Source organism: Gymnoscopelus braueri (assembly GCF_963280865.1).
Source record: "Gymnoscopelus braueri genome assembly, chromosome: 20".
In the NCBI taxonomy this organism is placed as follows: domain Eukaryota; kingdom Metazoa; phylum Chordata; class Actinopteri; order Myctophiformes; family Myctophidae; genus Gymnoscopelus; species Gymnoscopelus braueri.
Window position 1 is genome coordinate 32,561,046 of NC_137622.1, and position 23,014 is coordinate 32,584,059.

The 23,014-nt window shown below is 41.9% G+C and overlaps 2 protein-coding genes across 3 annotated transcripts; both read right to left on the reverse strand.

Moving 5' to 3' along the window:
- Window positions 1-158: 158 nt before the first annotated feature.
- Window positions 159-17,054, reverse strand: cenpi (centromere protein I). Of its 2 annotated transcripts, none has more exons than XM_080416041.1 (20): window positions 16,871-17,054; window positions 13,775-13,912; window positions 13,396-13,514; window positions 12,785-12,892; window positions 10,282-10,330; window positions 10,137-10,183; window positions 9,690-9,779; window positions 9,470-9,592; window positions 9,218-9,364; window positions 7,217-7,337; window positions 6,899-6,990; window positions 6,571-6,688; window positions 6,129-6,193; window positions 5,839-5,948; window positions 4,682-4,817; window positions 4,390-4,514; window positions 2,109-2,157; window positions 1,273-1,476; window positions 804-845; window positions 159-663 (listed from the first exon to the last, which is right to left on the reverse strand). In XM_080416041.1, the coding sequence occupies exons 1-20, from the start codon at window positions 17,013-17,015 to the stop codon at window positions 523-525; spliced, it is 2,169 nt and encodes a 722-aa protein (XP_080272167.1). In that variant the 5' UTR covers window positions 17,016-17,054; the 3' UTR covers window positions 159-522. The 2 variants fall into 2 exon arrangements, with proteins under 2 accessions (XP_080272167.1, XP_080272166.1); XM_080416040.1 differs by having other exon boundaries at window positions 9,470-9,595.
- A 3,237-nt stretch (window positions 17,055-20,291) lies between these two features.
- Window positions 20,292-22,677, reverse strand: tmem35 (transmembrane protein 35). The gene is made up of 2 exons (XM_080415892.1): window positions 22,554-22,677; window positions 20,292-21,543 (listed from the first exon to the last, which is right to left on the reverse strand). The coding sequence occupies exons 1-2, from the start codon at window positions 22,671-22,673 to the stop codon at window positions 21,178-21,180; spliced, it is 486 nt and encodes a 161-aa protein (XP_080272018.1). The 5' UTR covers window positions 22,674-22,677; the 3' UTR covers window positions 20,292-21,177.
- Window positions 22,678-23,014: the final 337 nt, after the last annotated feature.

Genomic DNA, 23,014 nt, shown 5'->3' on the forward strand with positions numbered 1-23,014 from the left:
GAGTGACTCACAGAGATGCTGATGATTTATTCTGTGATGTCGATTGATGCAGTTAAATTGAATCAAAACTCACATAACGAAACAAACTTTAGCATCCGCAAAACTGTGCATCATCTCTGTCACAAAAAAGAGACCGGTGCTTTCCTGGGTTAATTGAACTTTATTTCAGACATCACAAAATATTGAAAAAAACATTTTAATGCTAGTTTAAAAAGAAGGCATAACAAATGTCAATGATTGTACGGTCTAGCTCTTGTCCAGTGTGCAGTTCTGTCTAATGAACTGGACAGGTCTTGCAAACCTCCCGATTTCTAGAATGTCTATATTTACAACACCTTTAAATAGAAAGGTACATTTTGCACTTTGTAGTCTAGGAAAACAAAAAAAATCAGGGCCGGCATCAGACCCAAAAATCTGCCGATGGTAGAGCTGTAGTCCTTTCTGCAGTGGGGTCCTAAATTTTTTCACCCTTGCTGAAGTTGGTTCAACATAGTCCCGTTGGTCCTTGTTCCAGTCAGGCTGTCAATTTGGTCCAGCTGGTCCTTGCTGCAGTGGGGTCATCACCCTGGTCGATGGTCTGCGGAAAATGATGTCCGCAAACTGCTTAAGGCCTTCAAAGCGTTTATACAGATACTCCTGGTACCAATTCCACACTTTGGGAGACTGACACACACACACACACACACGATCTTTAGATTATTGAAAGACACAAAAAAGACATACAATTTACATGCCAAAGTTCAAATCACTGTAACTACAGTAGAGTATGTTAGAAAAGGTGAAAATGATAAGGGCATTCATACCTTTATGGAATTGAGGTCAATGTCTCTGCTCCCTGGCCAGCACTGATAAAGAAGAAACATAAATATTCATGGTCAGCCCTCCCCAGTAAAAATCTCAGCAGAACATTGCTGGTTGCCGCAGTCTAACCAAAGAAGGTATGTGTATTATTAAACATGATTAGAACTCAAGTCTCATGCAGCTCCCATGAATAATAAAATGTGCTTCTGTATTAATGGTTCTTCAATGAAAGATACATTTGTATCCTTGTCTAGCCCAGTTTATTAACTAAGCTGGAGGGAGTGGCCATTTGCTGGCACATCAGCAAGCTTTCAAGGACTTTTTTTTTTGCACTATACTGATGTGACCCCAATTATAGTACAAGATTTGTTTTGGTTAACCCCGTCTCTTGACTGCAATGCACCAGACAGGATCATATGCAAATTCTTGTTTGTTCTGTGTTCTGTGACAAACGTAAACCAAAGCATCCACCTCTCGATGAAAGTTGATGGCGTAAATCAAGAATGCAGGATGGTGGATTAGGTCAAAGCCGGGTATTTCGCCGCTTAACAGCTGCTCTTTTGAAATCTCAGAGTCCGTGCCTGACTCTAACAGCTTGTTGTTCCACAGTGAGCGGACCATGCATAACGCATAGTGGTTGAACTCTAGGACCGTCTGACGGCTGATGTGAACGGCCTGTTTTTAAAAAGGAGAGGTGAGGAGAGGGAAAGTGAGGAGAAAAGCGGTGTGAGGGAACAGAGCAGGTTCTAATTAAACCACTCAAGTTAGCGTGTCTATACATTTCACCAAGGTCAAATAATGTGAAACGCTGCCGTCCATTATCTCTGATACTAGCAGCACTCCGGAATTTGCATGGCGTTTACTGGGCCCATTTTTCTTCATAAGAAGTGCTGACATTTTCAGTTGAGCATACAGGGTGTGCGGCATCTACTTATAAATTCATTCAATATAGTGGAAGTGCTTTACAAAACCATCTATTTTTGCCCTTTAATACAAAGCTAATATCTATCTATCGTTTATTAAAGGCAGTGCAAAATGAACTACAATAGGCACAGTTTGGAGGGTTTCACATTTACAAAACAGTATACCACACACACCGTTTATAACTAACGCACAAAAGTATTTTGAGTATCTAGAAAAGCGCTATAGACATGTATTATTAAAGCTAACCATGCTAATATATCAAGCAACATTTTGTTTAAGTGAAGAAAATGCCAATACGGTTCTTTCCCATTAAAGGTTTTCATACAGCCTTCCTTAAATTAATTATGCATGTTTATGTGGAAATTAAGAAAAGAAGCTGTTACCTGTGTCTGTCGCTCTTGTTCCTTGGCTGCGGTCACGTTCATCTTGTACCTTAAGAAACCAAGCGCATTTATGATCAACAAACATGAAAACATATTTTCTCTTTTAGGCACATTAAACTAGATTTAACATGCCTTTTCCCCACTCAATAACCATATCAGGCACACAACATTGTCAGAACCATAAAATACAGTATTTTTCAGTCAATGTGCTAGTCTTGTTCCGATAAATGTCATGTAAATGTTTACAATCTATGCAAAATAGTTTTAAACAAGGTACAATCTATGCAAAATAGTTTTAACCAAGGTTAGACTGTAAACACTGCTCTTGTTCAGCATATTAAAAAAAAAGACAGGGGAGTGCTTAAAGGGATATTTCACTTTCAAAAAAACTTTGTCATTGTATCATCTACTCAGGCCTTTGTCAGCCCCCCAGACAGTTTTTAAGTTGCTTGATTCAGTATTTAGATATTTGATATTAATTTTATCAGACACGCCCCCTTCCTATACAAACCCATTGTAACTTCAAACTCCATTTTAACCTGTTAGATTCATCAAAAACACCCGTCCTTGGTTCTGCTGACTCACACCGCCCCCCTAACACGCGAGGGGGCTGTGTTTTTTTCAAATTATTTTCTCATTTATTTTTTATATTTTTTTTGGAAAATGAAAAAAATACAACAAACAAAATAAAATAAATGAAATATTTTATCGGGAAAACACGGCCCTCACGAATTAGGAGGTCAGGGTGAGTCACCAGAACCAAGGACGGGTGTTTTCGATGATTCTAACATGGTTAAAATGGAGTTTGAAGTTACAATGGGTATGTATAGGAAGGGGGCGTGTCTGATAACATTCATATCAAATATCTAAATACTGAATCAAGCAACTTAAAAACTGTCTGGGGGCTCACAAAGGCCTGAGTAGACGACAAAAATACCAAAAGTTTTTTTGAAAGTGAAATATCCCTTTAAGTGCAGTGCCTCTTGGACTCATCATAAATCATACATGTCAGATGAGTAAGTTTGACAGCCATTTCTGATTGCAAATCCTTTTCAGCATGCATAAGTGGCATTTAACAAGCAGAGTGTTTTGTGCACAATATGGAACCAACATGGAACCTGTGTGGCCTGAATTGTGCATATTTTTATTGTTTCACCCAAATCTGCCACTCATAATGCGGGGGTTTCCCCGCACACATTTACAATGATGTTATTCATATTATATAAACGTGAATGCAGGACGACTGGACGGAAGCGTCCAGACTGTCTTCTGTGGTGCACGCTCCCTCCCTCCCTTTACAATGAGCCTCAAGGCTGTGGCCCTGGCTATATCATGCTCTCGCCTCTCGCTACGAGAGAACTTGCAACTGGTGCAGCAGGTTTCAGTGTGAAATTTAAAGTGTTGAAAACATGGACCACTGGCTGAAATGTTAATTGACAGGGGATTAAAGTGGAACCGCTCCAAAAACCACCGGACCCCGAAAGCACTGGTGCAAAACAGTAATGTCAATAATAACATTGTTAAACCATGGTTCCTGAAGCCCGACTCATACTTTGTTGAACAGAGCATAAATTAGGCTTCAGATACACGAAAATGAAAGAAACTGGCACAAATGACATTAACAGTGCCAATAGTGCTCTGGATCCTAAGCAGATGACAGCAATGTTACTAAGGTGACGCATCAACCAAAAGACAAGATTTAGCCTAACTGGTTCAGAATTATATCCATGGCAAGTGAGCAAAGACTGATGACATTGTTTTTGTATAACACTAAGTGGAAAAACATGAACCAGAGTGGAGGAGACAGCAAGTAAAGTAAAGCCACCATAAAAAGAAACTGTTCTTTGTACACTTGACATCCGGAATTCATATTTTTCTATAATAAATGTTTATGGGAGCTTAATCTAATGTGCTAACTATTTTTATTATTTGTTTAAACAAAGTTAATTGATAAGACATGAAGCAGAGGATACAGAGACCAAGAATAGAGCATGGAGACAAAAGAGCATCATTAGAATCCTAGAGTTGCAGCAGAGCGACAAAATGCAGGTAATAATGAGACAAAGTAAGACCTTTAGTTAAGCTCACAAGTAGTACCTCTTCTCTCACCCCAAAGTGGATGAATCCCCCCTATTTGAAGCCTAAGGCGTGAATTGTCCATATAGTGTGCAGGTGTAAACTGTGTGTGGGTCATTTTCTTGTACTCTATAGGCCCATGTGTGGGAACTTCCCCATTTTGAAAAATGCATTTCAGGCCTGCCTGTGTGCGTGCGTGCAGTACCTGCACATGATGTGGGCCAGTCTGTCCACGCTGATGGGCTCTGTACTAAACAGGGCCGGATAGAAAACCCCTTTTGGGGGCATCACCACCAGGGGGAGCCCATACTTCACAAACATGTCACACACCTAGGAGAGAAGAAAACTTAATGATTCATGCATGTACATGCAGACAAAAAAGCGTTACCATAAAACCAATCACACTACTGCTGCTTTTTTAGGCAAGGTTTTGCAGAATTATGTAGAAGCATCTGATCTGAATAAGCATCTGATCTGAATAGAGAACAATCAGTTACCGTCTGGTAGAAGTCCAGGATAGAGCTGAGGAGCAAGGCATGACAGTTCTCAAGCTGCAGTCCCAAGGAGCTCAGGCGGCCCACAAAATTAACCAGCCCTATCACAGAATCCTGGAATGCTGACAACGTAATGTTCCTTGGAAAGAGAGCAGAGTGGAAAGTCAGATGTGATCTACTCTCAGCACAACAATGGCGGTTACAGGTCAATGATCAGTGATGCAAATATTAAATCACCTAGTCTAGAGGATTCAGCCTTTGATCATAATCTGTCCTTTGGCAAGCCCTGGCCTCCAATGCAACACAATAAGCATCAACTGAGGCGTGCGGATAATCATTACAATGCGTTCTCTATTCTCAAGTCAAATCATGCTTGTCCCCCAATAGTGATGATTAACTTAAAACGTATCAACACCAGAGGAATTATTGATTTCAGACAATATTGTAATAAACCAGAAACCAACATTATAGATGGCGAGGACATCCAATTTATTAATACATATAGAGTACTACTACTAATTGGGAGCATTATAGTCACCTAAATCTGAAATGCGTCAATACATGTCAAGTCTTTTCACAGGATCAGCCATACATTACATAAACAATTACTTTCTACATTAAAATGTTACCAAGCTTATCTTAATAATTAGGTTTATGTTATGATCATCATGTTTAAATCACCATTTTCAAGTAGACTAAAATGCAATAAAACGCATAATGGTGTAGTGACATTCTCTGTCTTGGATTACCCATCTCAAGCAAGTTTCAAGTCTTTGCAAGATGGTTTTCATACCGCACTGAAATTAATGCAATTCCACGGCTTCCTCAATAATCAAACAAACTGTGCAAATAGTCATTAATGTTAAGTAGCTATATTGTGAATCATAGTCAATGGGCTAAACATGCCAGACCACCGGTATAGTCATTTAAGGAGAGCACAGCTGCACACTGTAATCAGATTTCCACTTCTCATGCCTGAGCTGTTGAGCCACTGGCAGCCGGAGGCATGTTTGTAAATGTGAGAGAATGAAAAGCAAAATCTTTTGTGTCCTTGGTTACGGGTTCGGTATTATCAGATTACATACTGTTGAGGATTGAATGCTGAGCAGGAACAATCAACCACAGTAAATAACAGCTGCTCTCTATGAGATGAGACTCACTTGGGGGTCTGACTGTTGCTGCTGATGTCCAGACTGTCGCTGTCAGCGTACACAGAGTGCCAGATCAACCACCTCTGAAGCATGTCTTTCAGACTCTCAATCACACCGCACTAGAGACGGACACACATGCACACAGAATGATCACAGGTTAGACACACTCGGAAGATAGTAATAGGCACAATGAGTATCTAATGAATACAAGAAGACAGCCAGCAGTCAGTTTCTATCAAATAAAGTTTCAAAAAGGGATTCATCTACTTGCCTCAGAGTAAATTTTGCCTATTACTTGCCTTAAAAAATACTGTGGAGGTAGAGAACAGCTGCATGATGGGCTCAAACAGACGCTGCTTCATATCTGTGGCAGAGGATAGGGGATTACACATGCATGCAATGAAATATCATTCAATATGTGCAACCCCCAGTGTGGCATGAGGCAGCATATCTGTCCATAGTTGCTGTCGGGTGGAAACCTCATGTCCAAAAATTGTTCCAAGTGATTCAAAATAGCCGATTTACAAGCTCACAACACGTTGCAGCGTTGTGCGCTTATAGACCGAAGTAGAGCATTCATTTATATATTGTCAAGGTTACCGATCAGCTATGTTAAAAACAAATATACAATCTAAAAATGCTTTGGGCCATCCTTAGTTGCTCCATGCTCAGTGATGTGTAATTGTAAACACAGTATACATGACACAGAGATAAAGAGCATCAGGTAAGAGTGCAACTCACTGGAAATGGGGCCAAAAGGGAGAAAGCTCAGCAGACGCAGGATCTGTGGGCGGAGGTAGGAACCATCCCAAACGCTGAGAAATTTGTTGAGAAAGATCTCGGTGCTTTCGAGACCCTCCTGGGTGAGTAAAAAAAGACAGGGGATGAAAAGAGACATGGGTGTGAAATTTAAATGTCGTCTCTCAGATGACCGTGACTGGTGCCGCAAGTGTGGGTGGGAGCAGTAGCGTTTCAAGTGTGGGTTGGGAACAATTTGTGGGTCGTGGACACATTTATATGGGTCGCGATTAAATATCCCTTTTTTTCCTGTTTGGGAACCACTGCTCACCTGGAGGAAGTTCTGCGCAGACAGCATCCGCTCCAGAAACTGCACAGCCTCTTCTGAACTGGAGGGCTCTTCATCACTACAGCATAAAAACTCTATAAAAATATATAAAAATAAACAGGTTTCTAAAAGTGAAAAGGTGGGGGGAAATATGTATATAAAGTTAACCCCTTCCATTAGAGTTTCTTAGCTATGGCAAGCACAGGTAATGTTGTCTGGGGTTCATATCTCAGGGTGAGCATGCATTGGTGTGTCCCTTTCTGATAGAGGATGTTAACTTTTACAATAGTCTGTCCCCCACTCCCTCTCTGCGCTACCTACCTTCAGCAAGGGCATTTCCTAACCAGGCGTTGAGGCGTAAGAAGGCCAATTCGTCCTGTACGCAATCCAGGTAATGCAGCGACAGACTGGAGGCCAGTAAAGAGCCCATCTGAGCTGGCAGCTGGCGGGAGGAAGAAACGCGTATGTAGTGCAAACACCATGAATACTGTTAAAAAGCCAGCCAGTACAGTCAAAGATGCACAGCGCATCCACAGAGATAAAAGTACTCTATTCCAGCACCCACACACACACGTGTCCCTAGAGCTCACATAGATGCACACACTTTAAGGCCAGAGCACAAAGCTATTCCATGTGCTGAATCACCTCAAATCAGGAGATTAATGCACCCACTGAGGAATAAGAATCCTCTGTTTGACAGTGTCCTTTAACTGTGGTTAGTGCTGCACGATTAATCGAAAAAAGATCGTGATCTCGATTCAGACACCTATGCGATCTCGATTTTAAATTATGACGATTTTTTTTCAATAAAAAAAAAAGACGTTTTTTTTTTTTTTTTGCTTAATATTTTTACAAGAGAATTGTGTGAGAATCGTGTGAGAATCGTGATCTCAATTCTTATGGAGGAAAATCTTGATTCTCATTTGAGCAAGAATCGTGCAGCCCTAAGTGCTCATCAATCCACCATTTGGCAAATGAAACTCCTAACGTAGACACCGGGACATCTTTCTATAATAATAATAAGCGGTCTCGCATTGGGGACATCGTAGAGTATATATATTTTCTTTTTCTTCATCAGAAAACGGACTATGCTTTTAATGACAGGAACAGGTGCAGGATGACAGAACAATGATTCCTCCATCATGGTCACGACTGCATAGTTTCAGGTGGATGATCATCATCATAACCTTTATTTCAGCTCGGAGTACAGTTGAGGGGCAGGCCCTCATTTTCAATGTGGCCGAGATGATCAATCGTGCACTCCCATTAGTCTCCTATACTATTAGAAGAACTCTGCTCATCGGCCATGGAAACGGTCAAATGGTTATTGCACGTGTTGAGTGGTGAACGGGAGGAGAGTTAATATCAGACATATAAAAAGGTAGATGCCTCCTTCGACTCTGAGGCGTCTGTATCGCGGCCGCCATATTAGAGGGGGCACGCTTTAGAGGGGGCACGCTTCCTGACTAATGGCCAATCACAGCGCATTTTTCCCGAGACTTGGCAGAATCTAGTTGTATATAAATGAAACAGGATATTTTTTTATACAACTAGATTCTGAAGTCCCGGAAAGGACGTGCTGTGATTGGCCAGGAGTCAGGAAGCATGCGGCCACGATACAGGTCGCTCCAATGAACTGCAGCGGCCAATGAAGTATCTAGGTTTCTATATCTATAGTTAATACAGTTTCTACATCTATAGTTAATACAGCACAAAGCATAAATGTCGTAATACCTTTTGAGAATATTTATTTGGGTTGACTACTGAGTAAACACATTTATGTGAAGACCTTTTATCACGTGATTCACTTCATAACATTTTAAGCTTGTTCATGGTCATTTGTACATTCACTACTTACAGCAGATCATAAACAAAGCCATGATTAAGTCTGTAAACTGAGCAATGGCTAATTTACAGATCAAATAAGCTAAGCATAATGGGGCAGGTTTATTGTTGAAACTAATAAACAAATAATGACCACCTAGTAGTTTGTGTGGCACAAAGTTGTTGATGGTCTGATATTTGGCCTTGATGGAAAGAATTCTGCAAGTAGCACAGTGCCCCCATGTGGCCAAGGTGAGCCACCACAAATACGATGGACAGTGGTCAGCCTTCTAATGGCTTGGGAGTGCTGCCATAATGCTTTATCCTGATGCTTAAATTTCCATCTACCATCTGGCCTAATTCCAGACATCCCAAAGATATAGCACTAGATAGAGGGGAAAGGTATCGTAAGCAATAGGCAAGAGAGAATGAGATACAGCAACTGAGAAAGTATTGTGGGCAATAGGCAGGAGAGAATGAGATAAAAAGAGAACTTACTTCAATGTTTCCCAAATTAGTCAGCATTTCAGAGAAGGACTGGAGCTGTATCATAGGGACCAACTTTTTCTGGTAGAAGGGATCGTTCTGTGTCTCCATCTGGGCTGCAGCACTCAGCATAGGCAACTCCAGATTTGCTCGACGTTTCTGATAGAACAACAGCCAGTTAAAGGCAAGGAACTCAGTTTTGAATACCCATCCTCAGTTGGTTCTTCCAGTTAAAACAGAACATGATAAATCTGGCCTACATACCCTTTTCCTAGATTTGGTTTTCACCCAAGAGGTCACGCTGAGAGTGGCGACTGTACAGGCATTGTTCTTCTGGACAGCGACCAGCGCCGTTTTCCAAGAAGACTCGTGGTTCCGAAACCGAACCTGCTGGACAATAGCAGGAATACATTCACTGATGGTCCAAAGATAACAATTAAAATGCCATAAAAATAAGAATGGAATGCATAGTCAATGTACAAACCTTCAATTTTGATGAAACGGAGCATGTCACCAGCTCAGGGCAAAACATTTTGTAGAGCACTAGAAGGTGTACAAGTACTGGCTGCTGGCCCTGAGGAGAAAATATAGGATGTAGATGTTGAAACATATTCCTGCATGCAAGACATCTGCCAGTGTGATTAATGTCTGTAATAATTTGCTACATTTGCATGGCAGGGTAAAACAGCTTATGGGTATTACTTACAGAGTGAAGCACATACCATACCAGTATGACAATATTACATTTCTCCTGCACTTTACAGTACCACTGAATTGATCCCAAGTAAAGGGCTACGTTTGATAGATGGCTGCATGCAGAACACTCACTGCGTGCAGTGCATACTGCAATTACTTGCATGCGGAGAGTATAAAACAAGAGCTGAAAATTACATCCGATTATGAAAAGTCAAAATGATGACAAGATGCTTACCAATTTAGTCTGTAGCTCCAATAACTTCCTTACTCTGTAGAGCCGCACTATGTTCAGGACAAAAATAACAAAAACAAAGAAAAAACTGAATGAATTATCTTCACAAAAGCGCTGTGATGAGATAGACAAAACAGGGCAGACTTACCACTTTCCTTTCTCGTCAAAAGGTAGAGCAGGTGACAGATATAAGGCCACTGTGAAAAAAACAGCACACTTGTATAATTAGTCCACCTTTTAGCATCTGAAAAGGTTGTTTTGCTTTCATCTGATTGAGTTTGAGTCATGGGCACTAATATAGTCATGTAATTGACACACAGAACTGAAGTGGTCAGAATTCATTAACAGTTGGTCCTGAAGCCTCCATCTGGTTGCTACGAGTGATGAACTCTACCCATACTGGAGGGGCCAGGCTTGATATACGTTTGTATTCTATACAGTATATATATATGTTACAGTATGATTGGAGAACCAGTACGATTGAAGAAAGCGCGCTCGTTTTTACCACCCACCCAGCACTAGAGGGAGCCACAAGCCAGGCTTGTGCACAAACATATATGGCCACACACACACACACACAGTCTCACACACACACACACACACACACACACGCACACACGCGCACGCGCTCATGCTTTTTTTGGTTTATTGAAAGCAGGACTGTTTAGATACTTTTATTGTGTTCTGGCTTTTGTTTTACTTTCTCCCTGACACACACACACACACACACACACACACACACACACACACACACACACAGTGATCCATGAAAAGAACTATTCTGTCCCTATCGGTTTACAAATCAAACGGCGCTGAGTCGACTAGTGGAGCGTCGGCCGGTCAGCGCGGGCACTCGCGCCTCGAGGCGCGAGGGCGCGCTTCCTCGGCCTCAAGCTCCACTAAATCGGCGCGCCTCCGTCATGGACAAGCGTGTGCGTGTGAACGCGTGTTCAGCGTTCCCCTCATAGATATTATGGTTCCCCTAGCTTAGCTTCCTGGTTGCTATGTGGGGGGGAACAACAAAAGACAGGTCCGCTCGGCGCATCAAAGCCCCGCCTCTCCGCGTTCTCCTTCTCCTCCTCCTCGGAGGAGGAGAAGGAGAGAAGGAGAGGACGGGACGGTTTATTACGCGAGGAGGAGGAGGAGGAGGAGGCTCCTCTTCCTCGCGAGCCTCGCGTAATAAACCCACGCCTCGCAGCGCCGCATCCTCCTTCTCCGCCTCGCTAATAAACCCTGTCTCGAAAAGCCCCGCCTCCCCCCGAAGGAGCCCCGTGCCTAAAAACGAGCGCTCTGTCTTCAATCGTACTGGTTCTCCAAACGTACTGTGACATATATATATATAATCTAACAAGAAAGGTACGCTCTGAGGAGCGCATATCCCCGCCACGGCAGGTTGCCTACCCAGGCCCCGCAAAACTTGGAAGGCAGTCATAGCCAATCCTTGCCGTCGGCCGTTCCGGCCTCCTGGCGGGGATATTAAGTTGAACAACATCCATCAATGGCCTAGCATTCAAGTCAGGCAGAGGTCTAGCTCTAGCCTGGTAAACCCTCCCTCCAGAAATCTCATTTGTATTTTATTTCAGAAGTGAGTCTGGCCTGCAGACCTATATAGTAATTTGGCTGTGGGCTGGAGCTGGGCGGGAGTAATGTAGCTTTGATGTCCAATTAAGCCACTTTAGGCTGCAGTGATTATCACCAGGAGTAATTGGTTCGTCTTGGATGTTAATGAGCAGCTTGTATGAAAGGTGTATTGATTGATGACGTGTGAACCACTCGGGTTCCACCTGATTGGCCTACCCCCGCTGTCAATCACAAAACAATGAGCGAGGACGCTGATTGGCTCGGTTATTTGGTAATGCACTAGAAACGCCCATACAAGCCTTCATGCCAGACTCACTCCTGGAATCAAATGGAAATGAGATTTCCGGAGGGAGGGTTTACCAGGCTAGTCTAGCTCCTGCTTTCCCACTGACAGTGTCTGTATGCCTTGCATATGGCACACATACAGTACATGTAAAGCTAGGTTCATTCATCTTATTTTCAAACCATGCCATACAAATTAGGAATGATTAAACATTAACTGTAGACAAGTATTTCAAAACATTGTTTAAAGCACAGTAACACTTTGGAGTTACATCATGGCAAGGTACACAACCGTAAACCACCAAATATCAGCGAGATATCTGTTGCTTAGAAATGAATCCAAAATAGTCTCTCCATTGACTTGCACGGCACAGTGAAACTGGTCTCAAAGTCAGTCTTTCAGCGAATAAATGAATACAAAAAAAATACAATTTCATGTTGATTTAGCCATTTGTATTAGGAAGAAGACCTGGGCTGGATTTGTAGATCTGGATCTTCAAACAGTAAAATCAAACGCCGTACTGGGTTTTGTGATGTTTTAATTTATATAGGCAGAATCAACATTTGTTTGTTATGTCCTAAAGGTGACTTTGAGAGCCGTTTCGCTGTGAAATACATGTCAATGAGGAGAATTGAATTTGCTATATCAATTTCTAATCAACGGAGCAAGATATGTCATTACAATACATCATAGCATGGTAACTGCACAACAGAAACTTTTACAAAAGTGTCATTGTGCTTTAATACATTTTGGTCATTTGATACTCCAGAATCATAATAACACATACCAGATCTGAATCTGTTACCAAGCTGAACAGGAAGCCGTAGATAGCTCGAAGCTGATCCTTCGAATCAATCATGTCATACATGGTCAGCACCCATTTCATGAAGAGAACCTAGAAACCACAAGCATAAAATGTTTAAGACAGATGGAAAATTCTCTGTTGATATAGTACACACAAGCCGATACGGCTTACAAAAAAAAAACACCCAACTTTTATGTAAATTCTATATAATAAAGGATGATGTATTTTATAGTAAACTATGCATTAAAGGAGACTACGAACATTGCCACAACAACAAGTGGCAGGAAATGGATGTAAATCTTGTAACTACGTAACACAGGTTGATCTTTTGACATAACTAGAGGTTCAAAAGTGTTGCGCAATCATGTAGTTTGGTAAAAAATACAAAGTGTACGAAAATTTCCCATTTATATATATTAAAATATAAGATACAAAAATGCGTGATTTTTAAAATTGATTTGACATCTATTGATAGGCATGTCCTCATTATGACCAAGGGGATGCTCTAAAAGTGTGAATAACATTTTTTATGATATTGCAACTTTAAAGTTAACACTGCGAGTCAAAATGTTATCAATTGCCAACTGCTTTACCTGTGTAGAAATTGGTATTTTCCCAACAAAAATCCAAAACACAGCTCGACAAACAACATCCTGTGGCACCACAGTGGCAGGGATGAGGCACTTCAACACACGCACACATGGCCGTGACCCTAGGAAAGGAACAAAAAGAAAAACACTAGCAGAGAGAATGATAAAAATAGCTCCTTCAAGAACGCATATTACTAATATGTACGCACCATTCAAGAAATGTGTGTATATACATATAATTTGACTCAGGTGCCAAATTAATACAGAAGCTTGTTCCTGATCTGCCACTGATCTGTAATGGGCTTCCGTGTTAAATTTGGCACCAGCTGTGAGAAAACCCTATTAAAGACAACAACTATTTAAACACAGAAGAGCAGCATACCCAAACGGAGGCTCATGACTAACTCCAGCATGACCGAGATTGCCTCCGGGGGGAGTCCTTTACTATAAGCCACGCTCTCCACCAGGGCCAGGTTATTTTCCAGCTCCTCATTTCCGTTGATCACAGTACCGGCTTTAACTATGGGGAAGCGAAGGGAAACACACATCACATGGGTCATTTGACATTTGTTTCACATTTGTTTGAGATGTGGGTTAACAACACAAACATGTTAGGCAACAAAATGAGTTTCAGAAATCAGAACGTTACTTGCAACTAACTTATTACTGACAATGTTGGCAGAAGCTTAGAAATAAAAGCTGTAAGTAGTTAAGCTAGTACTAACTTAATATAACTACATTTCCCAGTAGCTTGTGGCCTCATTACTACTTTCAGGCTGGGTTGCACCAAAAAAGGATTAAATTAATCATAGTTTAGGGCTAATCAAGGATGTAGGTTTTGATTTAAGTCAAGGCTATTCGTCCACCACTAAATTTTAAGTATTTCTTAACAAATCTGTGATTAAAACCTTAGCATGTGATTAAAACCATGACCCGAGATGACCGTCTGCCATGATGGATTGGCCATAACAGCAAAAGTGTTACTCGAATAACACCACCAGAAGGTTATTTGGAAATAAAAATGGATCCATTCCAGATCCCTGCAGTCATCTGTTCCCTGCTACTGAGGCCTGTACAATGACTCTAGACTAGAGTGTACCAATTCAGAGGTTCTCAAACTAGGTCGCTGGAAGGTTATGGTGGGGTCCACACATTGAGTAACTAAAAAAATAAAGATGTATCCTAATCCTTCCCATAAACGTTCAGATTTAAAATATAAAGTGCTGCTGACCCCATGGCTAAGTACCCGTAGCTTCTGTTGTTTAGTAAAAAAGCATTTTAATCCAATCGGTGGCCAGTTTCGCAGAATTTTCTCCATATGCTTTCAACTACGCGGTTTGGGAGGTGTATTGTTGTACTCTGATACATTATAACCATGAAAAATGGCCGCAGATCGGATTAAAATGCTTTTTATTGAACAATACGGAAGATACGGGTACTTAGACCTGGGCGTTTTAACTTGGTAAATGGGGCATTTATATAGCGCTTTTATCCAAAGCGCTTTACATTGATTGTGCCATTCACCCAGTCACACACACACACGGCGGAGGAAACCATGCAAGGCACCAACCTGCTCATCGGGAGCAAAAAGGGGTTCAGCGTCTTGCTCAAGGACACTTCGACACCAACTCTGGGGGAGCGCCCCAGCCCGGGATCGAACTGGGAACCGTGCGGTTACCAGTTCACTCTACCCGGCCACGCTACCTCTGATCTACATTTTAGAGTCAGTAGCTTGCCCAACAGGGTTACGATGCTACAAGCTAAAGCATCTGTTCTTTTTGGCAACTTGGCAAGCAACACACTTAGAATTTTGCTGCTGTGCTGAATGTTTATTGTACTCAATTGTAGGCTTTACAAACTGTTGTAGACCAAGTTGTCAACTTGGTTCAGCTATCACCATGGATAAGGGGTCTACACCAGTGGTTCTCAAAGTGGGGTCCAGGGACCCCCAGGGGTCCTTGAAGGGGTTCCCCAGCTAAATGATAGATAGATAGGAAACGGAAACAAATGGAGCCATATGGGTCTGTAACTCAGAGTGTACAAATGGAACCAAATGCACATGCTAGATAGTTAGGAACCAAATGGACCCTTATAGGTCTGTAAGAGTGTACAAATGGAACCATTTGTAACACTGAAGATTGGAAATGCCATCAAATGGGGGTCCATGAATACAACTCTCGTAGACGTATTTATGATTCTGACGTTTTCAATCTACGAGAGTTGTAGACACTTCTACCCATTGTGACCGGGACTTTCAGCTCCTAGCCTGTCCGGGCTCCAAACATGTACAAATGCAAAAATAAAGGTGCTTAACCCCAAGCCCTTAACCAACTGTCAGGAGTTCTAGTGCAATGTAATAATCCATATTCTTCAATAAAGAAGTGTTTTAATGCCGTCTGTGGCCGATTCTGACGGAAGTTCCCAATGGGCGGTAGTGACGGGGCGCATCCGGTGAAACCCGGAATTACACTCGATGTAAACAGAAAGTAAACAAGGGTGATAAAATGGCGTTCGGCCACATACGGGATTAAAACACTTCTTTATTGAAGAATATGGATTATTACATTGCACTAAAACTCCTGACAGTTAGTTAACATTTGGGGCTTGGGGGTAAGCACCTTTATTTTGCATTTGTACATGTTTGGAGCCCGGACAGGCTTAGGAGCTGAAAGTCCCGGTCACAATTAGCTCCATAAAGAACCTCTCACTCCGCTATACAGCTCCCGAGCTCCGAGATGAGGTTCTGTGTCGTTCTCATCCAGAATCGGTGGAACGTCCGCCAAGGCTCCGCTGTTTACCCTTTTGTATACATCGTATCCCAAAACTAATGGTAGATTCCAAACCGCACGGATGTTTAAGGTTTGGTCCGGAGCATAATATTTTAGGTCCGAAGCTAAACTACCCGTTTAAATTGCTTATTTAGTCAGCCTGTGGCCATGTTTCCCATTGTAGCCAAACGGGAGCAGTACTGGCAGCGGACGTAAGGGGGGGTTTCCGGGTTGAATGGTAAACATGGCCACAGGCTGACTAAATAAGCGATTTAAACGGGTAGTTTCGCTTCGGACCTTATTATGCTCCGGACCTAACCTTAAACATCCGTGCGGTTTGGAATCTACCATTAGTTTTGGGATACGATGTATACAAAAGGGTAAACAGTGGAGCCTTGGCGGACGTTCCACCGATTCTGGATGAGAACGACATAGAACCTCATCTCGGAGCTGTATAGCGGAGTGAGAGGTTCTTTATGGAGCTAGGTCACAATGGGGAGAAGTGTCTACAACTCTCGTAGATTGAAAATGTCAGAATCATAAATACGTCTACGAGAGTTGTATTCTACAGCCCTGGCATTTATTTTCAAATGGGGGTCCACGGGCTAATGTGTAACAATTTGGGGGTCCTTAACATGAAAACGTTTGAGAACCACTGACCTACATGCATGTTTATAAAGCAACCATCATGTCCACTCCCAACAACTCACCATTTGAGAAGTAGTTCAGCGCCACAACAAATGGATCGTCCGCCTCTTTTTTCCTCCTTTCTAGTTCTGCAATTCGACTGCTTCTGCTTGACGTTGTTGAATTCAAAGAATCGTGTGGCGTTGATACATTCAACGCCTCTGCCATGACTAATGCGTACGAGTAACTGTTACTAACTACACACGACCGTACCATTCAACGACGGATGAACAATTCCAAATAACCAAACAGCACTTTGAATCTCCCACTTTATATCGTAGGAAGGGGCGGTCCCCCTTCAGTGTTGCCAGAGTTTGTGAAAGAAATAAGCAACTAGGTCTAGAAAAACAAGCCAAAAAGAAGCAACTGGGGCACTTTAAACCTATGTACTTACATTGAAAATAGCCAATCTACACGCTCTTGTAGATTTGTAGATTTAAAAAAAAATTTGTAAGATTTTTTAAACATTCTATGAATACATAGAAATGGAAACAAGTCCGCAAGGACTTTTTTGGTGTCATCCTTTTTAGAGACCAAGTGTTTGACTGTACTTGACTTGACTGTTTAGCATTTCTGTCTAATAAAATATTCAATCAATCAATCAAACAAACAAACAACACAAATCTGGTACGGGCTCTTCCCCTGGCATAAAACATTTTCAGATGGGGGTTAGGGACAAATACATATTATTTTGGGGGTCCATGCCATGAAAATATTTGAGAACCACAGGTTAAAATATTTTTTTAAATGTGAAGCAAGCCCAAATAAGCTACTACACTTTAGAAACAAGCCCAAAAAACCGCAACCCGCCGCAACTACCAAGATTTACAAGCAACTTCACAGAAGAATGAGCCCAGTCACTTATAATAAGCGGACATGGCAACACTGTCCCCTTCCTGCATTCAGCCAATCGCAAGCAGGTAGGAGCGGTTGCTCGTAGGCTTGAACCGCGCGATCGACCGTTTGCTCTGCGCATGCGTAGTGTACTCAATTCAACAATGAAAGTTGTCTGATAATCAGGCTACAATTTGTTAGCTATTCTAACATAATTCCAACTCACCCAACACTATTCTTGGCCCTTCCTCAGGGCGGCGCCATTTCCCCATTTCTACAAGATACTACACCAGAAAGACACCGCGGGTGTCAAACTACTTCAAAAACGTCCACAATCACAACACCAGAGGGAGCTCCAACAAATCACGTTCAAATCAAATTTGGCTCAAACAAGGGGTTAAATTCGTTCTACTGCTATGCCACCAAAATGTGGAATGCCCTACCAACAGTCAAAAAAAGTGTGAATCCTTACTCTCCTTCTAAACCGCTCTAAAGGAGCACTTACAGGTGGCTGCCTGCAATTCGGAACTGGGCTGACCTGGCCTCTGTAAAAAGAAACTGTTAATAAAGTATTCAATCAATCAATACATCAATCAATCAATCAATCAACCAATCCCTTTTCTGCTGCTTCATTCAATAGATTCTGGTCACTTCCCCCTGGCTGCAGGTGTAATGCAGGTAATCAGTGTGTTGCCAGATTTTGCAAGAGAAACAAGCCCAAAAGAAGCAACTGGGCCACTTTACACCACTTTAAGTTTTACCACTTTACATCGGTTATTTGAAAATAGCAGATCTACAAGCTCACAATGCGTCACATCGTGACATGTTGTGAGCTTATCTGCTATTTAAAAAGAAAAAGAAAAAATCTTGTATGGGGGTCCCTGGCACAAAATATATTCAGATGGGGGTCCACAGACAACTACATAAATTCAGTCTGGTGACACAAGGTTACATATTAATCTGGGGGTACTTGACATGAAAAAATGTGGGAGCCACTGGTTTAAATATATTGTATAAATCCAATGAATACATAGAGAGTGGGTACAAAAACATTGTGGGTCCAGTAGAAATCTTGGCAATAAGTGGGCACTTGAGAAGACTGGGCACTAAAACTGGACATGTGGCAGCAGTCTAGGCCTAGGGCCCTTAGCCCTGGGGGTGCTGTAAAATAGGCCTACCCCCAGGGCTATTTATCCTTCCTGCACAGAAGAACAAAAGACTCTGTCCTTCATGCCGGTAGCCCTTACGGCCAGTCTGCTCGGCCCAGGGACTAATGTCTCGTTATTGTTATCGTTATAAATAATGTCTCATGTCTGTCAGGTTTTTGCTCTTGGACTATTTGGGGGTTTGTCTGCTATTGTTATTTTTATTCTAACAAAAAACTAAACTTCTACAAAGTACAATCTTTATGTACATAAATTGTTACTATGGTACAGTACAGTACAGTACAGTACAGTACAGTACAGTACAGTACAGTACAGTACAGTCCACATGCACTGCACTTGCCTTGTACACTGCTGCTGTTGGCCAGGCAAGTTGTTTTGTTGCTTCAGTACAACCTGATGTCTGGACTGGTACTCCTTTCCTGGCCTTAGAGAATTGCTACCGACTGACCCTTTTTTCTGTCTTTATCATTAGGACAACTATATGTTTTTTTCCCTTCTCATTTGCTACCCTTAGCTGTATTTTATTTGTTCTGTACCTGTCCTGTGTGTCTCCTTCTTTACTGCTGTAAATGCCATTGACAACTGAATTTCCCCCAAGGGATCAATAAAGGTCTGCACGTTAATGAAGCAACCCCTCCCATGAATAGACATGTTAATGATGCCAACCCCCCCTTCACATATTCAGTCGGTTTCATTATCTTCCGTCTGTCTCTCTCGCACACACACACAGAGTTGGAGGTTACACGTTATTACAACCAGTTCCTTTCCCCTCCATCAGGCGCCTGGCTGACCAGGGGGAGGCAGTATTCACCTGTTTCCTAGGCTGTGTGTTTTCCACTTCCTGTCGATTTGATCCAATGAAATCCAATGAAACTGGTCAGATGACCAATGATATCCAATGAAATCGACAGGAAGTGGAAAACACACAGCCTAGGAAACAGGTGAATAGAGACCAGGATTACTGCATGTTTTTTGAGGGTACCTACCCTAGGGGACACGGGGAGAACATGCAAACTCCACACAGAAAGGCCCTTTCGTCAACCCCACCTAGGGTATGGGCACTGGCATGGGTTCCCAAGGCTAGGGCACTGATGACACGGAGAACACGCCCCCAGCACCCACATGGCGGGAATCAAACCCAGGACCTTCTAGCTGTGATGCAACAGCGCTTCCGAATGCGCCACTGTGCCCCCTTTCACTTCATCATTGTTTTTATACAAATAGTGAAACTTGAAGTTAACCATAATTTAACAATATTCAACTCAGATCTTATCCCCAAAGCTTGTGTGTGTGCATGCGTTAATATACTATACATATACACACACACACACACACACACACAAACAAACAGTATGCATGTGTATATTATATTTTATACATACATATACACACAAACAAAAAAAATTACATGAGCAGATAAACAAAAGACTTAATTGACAATGAATGAATGTAAGGCTTTATTGACAGCAATTTGTAAAATCCAATTCCTTTAACAAGTAAATATAACTTCTGGACTAGTAGGGGACACCTGAGGCACAGCACCTGCTGTCCTTTTCAGCTCTATAACCTCAATGTAAGAATTTTAATTGAAAGGATCTAGTAGTTTTTTTACTGGGAAAAGTATTTACTGATTTGGAAAAAAGAGAAACGATCTAAAATGTAGGGAAATTTGAGGGAAAGCCTCATTTCACAAATACAGCCCTGAAAAAAGAAAGATCAGTGGATCATCAATATATTTGAACCGTATTATTAGTCCAAAAGGTTTTCAGCAGTGCTCGTTTAGTTGTAATTCATAAATGCCAAATAAACATGCTTGAACAACTGTAAAACAATGTACTTAATCTTCATTATTTATTCTACCTACAACATAAAAAAAAGCTTTTAAAAAAAATAGCAGGCTACAAATTCATGAAAAACAGCATTCTCAAATCAATTTGTAGCCGAAACAAACTTCATATTAATGTGAACATAAAAAACACATTATCTTTTAACACATTGTAATTGTGAAATAAATAGGGACAAAAGATGAAGAATGGATGGATGCACTTGGTCATCCGGAGTGTGACAATGAGCCAAACTCATTACAGTTTCCAGGGATGATTGTCCACAGAATGTATGGGACCAGAGTTATCAATATTACGATCAGAGTGCAGAGTAGTGGGTGAGAGTAATCTGTAACCAGTCAGCCAACAGGGGACGGCACAAACGGATGTGAGTGAGGTGCGCCATTCTTGGTGGTGACCGTTTCCCTTCAGAATCAGAGTTACTACAATCCAAAGAAACACCCAGTGTTCCCTTCACTGTAGGCCGGTACAAAGTGGAACATGTGCTCAGGACTGCTTGACCTTGTTCTTTTCCTGGTCATTAACGTGCTGTTCTTCCCTGCTCTCCTCCCTCTCTGGTCGGTCATCACCCTGGCGGGCGATGAGGAGTCGGCAGGTAAGCAGAATACCAAACACTAGAGCATGAGCATATCGTTTCAGGGGATCTCCTACTAGCTGGTGGAAGAAAAGGACAGCGAGCATGACCAACAGCAACAGGAAGTTAGCCACGTCTTTGGGTCTGCCCGGCACCAGGGTAAGAACCACACCACAGCCCACCTCCAGTGAGCCAATGATCTTACGAAGCAGCACAGAGGTTATGCCAATCTTTTTCAGGCCTGGCAAAGCCTTGGCGTAGCTCTTGTATGCCCTTTTCTGGAAAATAGAAGACAGAATTTCTCAATGAATTATAAAACATACATTTCAGTTGATAGGACAAAAGCTGTACAAGTTAAGTATCTATTAAACACATATAGCCTCGTTTCTCCATTAACCACTTAAACACCAGCTAGATCTATTTTCAGCGAAAGCTTCCCCACAATAAAAGAAAAGACACTAGTATTGAGCCCTGGGGGACTCTGGTTAACTATTATGGGTTTAAGCGGTTAAAGTGTACACACACACACACACATTGAAGAATTAAACACTTTAATTTAACCTCAAATATACATATAGTGCGTGCCACTCACACTCATCACTCATCTACAAATGAGAGCTATTCAACATCAGCACCAGCAGGTGCACCGCAGAATTTGCTGGAATCTCTGGCTCCAGTGCGACGCCAACACAATGCCGCCATTGCACATGTAGGCTACAGCAGGCTATATTATATTACTATTCGGTGATAGTCTTCACAGAAATTAACAGCGGTTAATAGAATAGTAGTTTCTGCAATGAGGACCGATCTTCGTAAAACTGTTGATTGGGCGATTGTAACCTAATCGATCTCAGCGAGCTAAATCAAGATGATCAAGGAATTGATGTATATCGTTTTGGTTATTGATTTGAATTAGATGTGCAATTGATTTCCCCCCCCCCTTCAATATAGTAGCTAACGTTATCCAAAGCCAACACGATGGTCTGTTAAGATTTATAATTGGTAGGCTAACTTAAGTTAGCAGGTTCAATCGGGGATGCCTCGGAGAATTTTAAGACGAGACGCCTCGCGTTCACTAAAAATATGTTATTTATGTATAACTGTTTGTGCGGAATGTAATTTTTCCGCCTATTTCGTGAATTTAGGTCAGCATCACTGACATATTATTGGAGCGGCGACAATAAGACCCGCGTCTGCATCCAGTGCAGATTAGAACAATGGCCTTTTCCTTGTGCAGATAGATGGATGCCCATAGATCTACTGGAGTATATCTACTGGATCTACTCACCATCTCACTGTACGCATCCTTGCTGAGTCTGGGGGTGAGCTTAATGGTTCCCATGAACACGAAGAACAGACCCAGAGCGAACGAAAGGGCTACGATGGTTATTGTCCTTGGCGAGGCCATGTTTAACTGTCTGTGATCCCACCGCCACCGTCGTGCAAGCAGCTGCATCCACTGACTGAATGCACTGCCTGTAAGATGCGTGAATCAGGGTTGCCAGATCGTGAGAGAGAAATAAGCAACCAGGTCGAGGAAAACAATAGGAAAACAATCCCAAAAGGAGCAACTTTAGGTCATGAGCACTTTAAATCTATATGTCAGCTATTTGAAAACTATAAGCTTGTAGATCTGCTATTTATTATTATATACAATATTAACATGTTGAAGACAATTTGAAAAATGTGAAGAAACAAATGTTAACTACATAAATCTTTAATGTATATTTTCAGATGGGGGTCTGCATC

What these genes read in the sequence shown, in the direction of transcription:
- cenpi (XM_080416040.1), bottom strand. Translation starts at nt 17,015, where the DNA reads ATGGCAGAGGCGTTGAATGTATCAACGCCACACGATTCTTTGAATTCA. An exon ending in AGTCATGAGCCTCCGTTTGG is followed by an intron (nt 13,515 to 13,774) that starts GTATGCTGCTCT and finishes TTCCTTTCCTAG; the next exon opens with GGTCACGGCCATGTGTGCGT. An exon ending in AAACCAAATCTAGGAAAAGG is followed by an intron (nt 9,365 to 9,469) that starts GTATGTAGGCCA and finishes TTGTTCTATCAG; the next exon opens with AAACGTCGAGCAAATCTGGA.
- tmem35 (XM_080415892.1), bottom strand. Translation starts at nt 22,673, where the DNA reads ATGGCCTCGCCAAGGACAATAACCATCGTAGCCCTTTCGTTCGCTCTG. An exon ending in AGGATGCGTACAGTGAGATG is followed by an intron (nt 21,544 to 22,553) that starts GTGAGTAGATCC and finishes TCTATTTTCCAG; the next exon opens with AAAAGGGCATACAAGAGCTA.